The sequence below is a fragment of the Merops nubicus genome, unplaced genomic scaffold (genome assembly GCF_000691845.1).
Source record: "Merops nubicus isolate BGI_N331 unplaced genomic scaffold, ASM69184v1 scaffold45560, whole genome shotgun sequence".
Classification (NCBI taxonomy): domain Eukaryota; kingdom Metazoa; phylum Chordata; class Aves; order Coraciiformes; family Meropidae; genus Merops; species Merops nubicus.
In genome coordinates, this window is record NW_008581761.1 from 1 (window position 1) to 6,633 (window position 6,633).

The 6,633-nt window shown below is 57.2% G+C and overlaps 1 protein-coding gene across 1 annotated transcript in view; it reads right to left on the reverse strand.

The window, feature by feature from the left end:
- Positions 1 to 5,583: 5,583 nt before the first annotated feature.
- The window catches only part of LOC103768268 (protein Wnt-11b-like), a gene marked incomplete at its 5' end in the record, with an annotated part of 1,749 nt that continues 699 nt past the window's right edge, over positions 5,584 to 6,633 (reverse strand). The window contains one exon of the mRNA XM_008935413.1: positions 5,584 to 5,758. Coding sequence (XP_008933661.1) covers positions 5,584 to 5,758 — 175 coding nt within the window. The remainder of the gene's footprint in view (positions 5,759 to 6,633) is intronic.

Below are 6,633 nucleotides of genomic sequence, written 5' to 3' on the forward strand. Positions count from 1 at the left end.
GATAAAGAGTCGTTATGTCGCCGCCATCTTGGTGAGGTCAGAGAGCCACCACCCGTTTGTTGAGGGCCCCGAGAGCTCTCAAGGTGCCCGGTGGGCCCTGGGCTCGCCCCCCCCAGCCCCGGGCACCCCCACGGAGGGGGCAGTGCCCACAGGAGGCTCAGCAGGGCCATGGGCACTCACACCCCCCCAGTGCTCCCCAGGTTTGTGCTGCTGGGTCTTGCACAGGACACCCCAGAGCCTGCCAGGGACCGGTGGTGGGAGGAGCTGTGGGCCAATAAACAAGGATAATTAGGTAAATTGGGAGAAAGTGTGTGCTCTCCATCACCCACCCTGGAAAGGGGAGCGAGAGGGTGTAGGGTGGTGAAATACCTGCACGTGTTGGTGGCCACAGCAATGGTCCAAGGCGGGGGGAACCCCTCTGCTGGGAGCCCAGCAGGAGAGAGTTGGGCTGGGGCAGCTGAGAGGAGAAGGCTCCAGCTGGGGAGACCTTCTGGGGGCCTTTCAGGCATTCCATGAACCTGTCAGAAAGCTCGGCTTTTGAGCAAGACCTGTCGGGACAGGACAAGGGAGGATGGTTTTCAACTCAAAGAGAGAGATTTAGACTAGAGAGAAGGGAGAAATGTTTGACCCTGAGGGTGGGGAGCCCCTGGCCCAGGCTGCCCAGAGAGGTGGTCGCTGCCCCATCCCTGGCACCATCCCAGGGGAGGTTGTTTGGGGCTCTGAGCACCCTGCTCTAGCTGGGGATGTCCCTGTCCCTGCAGAGGGGTTGGATGAGGTCACCCTGAAAGGTCCCTTCCCACCCAAATCACTCTATCAGCAAGGTCGGTGCCACCCTGACGAGCCCCATGCTGGCACTTCTGCAGGGTGCTGAGCCCCTGCCCTGGGTTTTCTTCCTCCCTGGGGCACCAGCAGCAGCCAGGCTGTTGGTGGCTGTGACCCCCACCACAGCACAGCACCTCAGCTGTGCCAGGCACACGTGGAGGGCACGGAGCCAGCATGTCCGGGTGACATTGGCCTTAGATGGGTTCAGTACACAGCCAGGGACCTATCTCTGAGGTTTAGATGAGCATCAGGCTGGCAAGGGTTAAAGCTGGGCTTTAAAAGCAACTGTTAGGCCCTTAGGAACACAGGTAATTGACCTAGAAGTGAGAAATTTATACAGTGTAATAATCATTCCAGGCTGGCTGGAAGCACTCGGCCTCCAAAAACAATTCAGCCCACAATTGACTCTGATTTTCTTCATCTCTCTGTGAAACAGCTCAATAAAAAGCTACTGATAAAGCCCAGAAGAGCTGTGGGGTGAGGGGCTGACCCATCATCCACCTCCAGGATTCATTTCAGCAGCACTTGTAAGGATTCAGAGCACAGGAGAGTGCTAGAGTGGATTCCTTGGGTGTGCTGCCCCTCCTGACACCCACAGGCTGGGGGAGCAGTCCACAGATCACCCTTCTCCAGGATATCTCTGTTTAATCTTTAACAAACTCCTCCTCAGGGCGTTCTCCTCGGAGTCCTTCACCTCTCAGAGCAAGCCAGGCTGAGGTTTGCTCTCCAAGAACCATTCTGCCCAGGAGAAAAGGACCTGGGGGACCCTTTTTGCACATCCTCCACGCTGAAGCCTGCCTGGAAATCCCTCACCCCACCCCACAGCACACACGGGGTGGTCACATCTGATGCCTACAGAAGCTGAGAAAGTCCTCCAAATATTTCTGGCTCCGGGTTCAGAGTTCAAAGCTGGAAGGGATGGCAGCCTGGTCGGCCCAAGGAGAGGAGGAGGAGGAGGGATGGAGGTCTGCTTCCCCTCTGAAGCTCTCCCAGCTGGCCTCCCAGAGCCCTCAGCTTGCAGCCTAGTTCCCCCTCTGGTCTTATGGCTGTTACTCACCTATGTTGATTCCTCCCTGTCCCTCAGCTGAAGATCCCCACGAGGACAACCCCTGTCGTTGTTTGTCATCTTCGGCGCATCATGACAGTGCCTAAACCCCCCCCAGAAATAAAGGAGAACAGAGACCTGAGGGTTTTTCCTTAACTAGGAGCCTCTGCTCGTGTCTGTGCCTCGTGGTGGGACCGTGTGGGCACCAACCAGCCCAAAGGTCACAGCGACATCCCTCAGAGAGTGACAGCAGCCCAGATGTGGATGGGAGCAGCTGAGCCCCCAGGCTGAGCCCCATCCTGGGCCTCCTCCTTGCTCTGCCCCAGTTTTCTTTGTGAAGAGCACAAGAGAAAAGTAGGTGGAGGTCCTGACCCATGGGACCAGTCTCAGCTCCACGCCAGGGCTGTAGGCAAGAAATATCCCAAGATGTTCTTGCACACAAGGTCATTCATTCTTCCTCCCAAATGTTGACTTGATTACCAACAGCTTGTTGCTCTGAATATCCTCCTGGAAGAAGTTAGGCAGCATCCCTCCATGAATAAAGAAATAAACGAAACTAAACTAAAATCTAATTAAACTTATCTAGCCTAAACTATCAGCAGCAAAGTCCCCACACTCCCTGCAAACCACTCGCCCTCCTCCAGGCTTCACGTCCACACGAGTCAAACCCTCGTGGAACAATCCCGTTCCTACCCAAATTAAAGGTCCAGGGGTCCAGCAGAGGAGGATTTCAGAGCAAACCCTCTGGTTCTCCCCACGTTTTCGTGGGGGGAGGTGGGTTTCTGCCAGGCACAAGATGTTTTCAGAGCAACCTCTCCCCGTGCCAGCTCACGGCTTCACGTGGAAGATTCCTGCCACGGCCAGGGTGAATTCAGCTCTCATTTCCAGAGAGATGGATAAACAAAAAGCCACAAGATTTTCCCCAATTTTCCGTGGCTAATGACAGGAAAATCAAAGAGGTAGATCCCTCCCATCAGCTCAAGAAGCAGAGGGTGGTGTCAGCAGCCTCCCACGCTCTCGGGGGACCTGTTGTGAAACCAGGGCTCACGTGAGGGAAGTGTCTGAGGGGCTGTAAAGCCACAGTGGGTTTTGGGGACTCTGCTAACATCCTTGCCCAGGTTCAGCCAGGTCCTGCAGGGCCATCTGGCTGAGCTGGAGATGTTTGGGGTGAAAGCAGAGCTATGGAGGGTTAGGGAGGAGCCTCCTTGCACCCCTGGCTGGTGCTGGAAGCCAGCAGAGGGTGATGTCAGGGGCCAGGTTTTCCTGTCTTTTACCTTACCTGTGGTAGCCCAAGGCTGGGGGAAGAGGTTTCATCATCCCCTGGGCAGGCTGAGAGAGAGCAAACAGCCCCAGCAGGATGAGACCCCTCAACCCTGGGGCCGAACAGAGGGTTTATCCCCTCCAGATCCACCCCCCTGATGCCAACCCCCCCCTCCTCTGGCCCAGCGACTCCTCCAAGTCCAGCCCATCGTCACCAGCCTGGTGAATCCAGAGGTGCCACCACCTCCCATTGTCACTGCAGTGTCACCTCCCCCACCGCATCCTTCCTGGCCCTTTGCACCCTCTGGCTGAGGCTGCTGCTCTCCCCCCATTCCCAACAAAGCCCAAACTCCTGGCTAAGGCTGGCTGGACCCCTCGGGTCCTTTCCCAGCTCTTGCCAGCCGGGCTGGCAGTCGGGGTGCCAGGAGGGGAGAGGATTCTGCATATTCACCACTTGACCCTGCCAGTTCCCAGGCAGAAATTCAAATGGGACCTCTCTAGGAGGGGATCACCACATCTCCCCCGGGGCGTTCCCTGCTATTGTGGCTCCTCTCCTCTCCCCCAGGCGACGGGTGTTTGTAGTTACCAAATGCAAATCCCATTTCCCACCCTCCTGGCTGCCGTCTCTCCCTCCACAAGCTCTTTCCCCTGTGGTTTTCGGGTGGTTTTGTTGGTTTTTTTTTCTCACCCGCTCCTTTTGCAATGCTTTTGGGAGTTCACAGCCCCCTCCCGGTGTCAGGGGGTGCACAGGGAGGTGGCCAGAGGGAAGAGATTTAAGCCATCCTCCTAATTAAGTACCTGCATCACCTCTGGACACGAGGTTTCACAGCCTGGCAGCTGGAGACTCCTTTTTCTGAGGAAGGATGGTGACTAAGCCCCAGCTGCATTTTAAAGGAAAAACTCGGATTTTTTTGGGCTGTCCTGTCCCTCTGGGCAGGCTGGTTCACCCCCCAGCAGCTCAGGGCTTGTCTCAGGCCAGTTTGACCCTCGGCTCTCCCTCCCTGTGAACCCAGAAACCTGGAGCACGTTAAGGGGAGGGCAGGGCTCACAACAAAGGCTGGAGAATGGATTCTGTGACCCAGCCGAGGCCACCACGGCTCTGGGGAGGAGCAGCTGAGGGAGCTGGGGGGGCTGGGCCTGGAGCAAAGGAGGCTCCGGGGAGACCTTCTGGCTCTGCACAGCTCCTGACAGGAGCCTGGAGCCGGGGGGGGGTCAGGCTCTGCTCCCAGGGAAGTTGCCCCAGGGGAGGTTTCAGTTGTCCCTGAGGAACAATTTCTTGCCCTGGAGGGTTGCCCAGGGCTGTGCCAGGCCGAAAAAACCCCCCTGGGCCGTGGTGGAGCCCCAAAGCCGTGGAGATGTGGGGTGAGGGACACGGGGCAGTGCTGGGGTGATGGTTGGACTGGATGATCTTAAAGTTCTCTTCCAACCAAACCAATCCTACAACTCTATAACTCACATCCCATCCACCTGCCCTCCTCCTGCTGGGGGTTCTCCTCAGCTCCCCTGCGTTCAGACTCATCCTTTCTCTCCAAAGAGCAGGAATCTCTTATCCCCTGCAAGCCCTGGGCCAGAGAGAAACTTTCCAACCGTTTTCCACCTGCTGACAGATAACCTGCAATTAAAGAGAATTTAATTTGCTGCCAGGGAGCAGCAGGAAGAGTTAAACCTGAGCTGGTCCCCGGCTGCGTGCAGGGGCAGGGGCACCACAGGGTCACTTTGGGGGCAGTGAGAGGAAGAGGAGGATGCAGGTTGTCCTAGAAAACATGTCCCAGAGAGAGAAGGTAGAACTCATTTATTTAAAACCCACACACCAGAATCCCCCTCACATGGAGCACAGAGACTGAAGGTCCATCCTCATGTCCCAAGGGCCGTGGCTTCGTGCCCTCACTCCAGGCCAGGTCTTAAGGGGGTGGAAGGAGTGGGCTGAAGACCTTGGTGGGCTGAAAGTGAGGGCAGGAAGGATGAGCCATGAGCATGCCAGGCCTTGGGTGGGCTTCTTCTCTCAGCAGAGGTCCAGAGGGCAGAAGCCACGGGGCTGCCACAGCTGCCTTGTTGCCCCAAGGCTGCCAGGTGCCCCCTTTGCCACGCTGCCCACCCCAGCACCCTCCAGGACCTCTGCTGTGCCCCAGCCCATCATCATCAGCCAAAGATGAAGGCTCATGGCTGTGAGAGCAGCAGCAATCTCCATACAAGTCCTGGGGAGGATGGATGAGCTCTGTCTCCTGCAGACATGCAGGTTCTGCCCGTGCCAAGCCTGGCCTACCCTTCAGATGCTGAGAGGACCAGCATTTATCCCTGAGGAGGACCCTCTGGTGGTGCTGGGACACCAGAAACCTGTCCCCAGAGGAGCCACGTGTGACTCCCTCACCCCCAGCAGCTTCTTCCCCTTCAGCCTTCTCCTCAGGGCAGCCCCTTGTCTGGCTCTGGAGGGAAGGAGCAGAGCTGAGCCCCGGGGGCTATTTGCAGACGTGTCTCTCCACCGCCCGCCGACACCTCTGGCACACCACGTGGCAGCACCAGTGGTACCTGCAGTGGCACCTCTCCACCACCTCCTCCCTGTAGGTGTTGTACCCACGGCCACAGCACAGCAGGTCGCAGCTGCCACTGCCCACAGAGGTCCTGTTGCACTGCCTGTCAAGAGGAGGGTGCACGAGCCTGGTCAGTGGTGCTGGGCACCTCCACGCAGGGAAGACATCAAGGGAATTGAGGGGGTTGAGCTTGGAGAGGAGGATCTGGGGAGAGCTTCTCACTCTTGACAACTCCCTGAAGGGGAAAAGTTGGGAAAAGACCTCCCAGATCATGAAATCCAACCATCAACCCAACACCACCATGAGGAACAAACCACGTCCTGACAGGAGGTTGGAGTTGAGTGAGGGTCACACTCTTCTCCCAAGGATCAAGCAACAGGGCAAGAGGAACCAGCCTCAAGCTGGTTTAGTTTGGACATCTCTTCACTGAGAGGTTGTCAAAGCCTGGAAGAGGCTGCCCAGGGAAGTGGCTGAGATGTTTAAAGGTTTAGATGTGGTGCTGAGGGACGTGGTTCAGGAGTGGGCTTGGTAGAGTCAGGTTGGACACGATGACCTTAAAAGTCTTTTCCAATCTAAAAGAGTCTATAATTCTAGAGGGGGAGCCAAGAAGTGGCACCTATGAGGTGGAACCACACCTGTATCTACCCTGACCTCCTCCCTGGAGGCAACGAGGTGCATGGGTGGACTGAGGTTGGCACCAGCTCGTGTTGCTGTGACAGGGTTTGAGCAGCTCTGCCTCAGGCTGGGCCCACTCCCCCCACATCATGCTGGGAGCAGGAATTTCCCCTGGAGAAGGAAGGGTGGATGGCCAGGACCAAGAACTCCTGCTGGTGCTAAATCTCACAGGGATGGCAAGTCACAGCCCCGAGGCAGCCCTGGCTCAGCTTTCACAGGAGGCTTCCCCACCCCTCTGAAAAACTCCCTCCTGCCCTGAAATCCCTCCAGGGAGCAGACACCTGGGAAGCACCCCAGACTCCA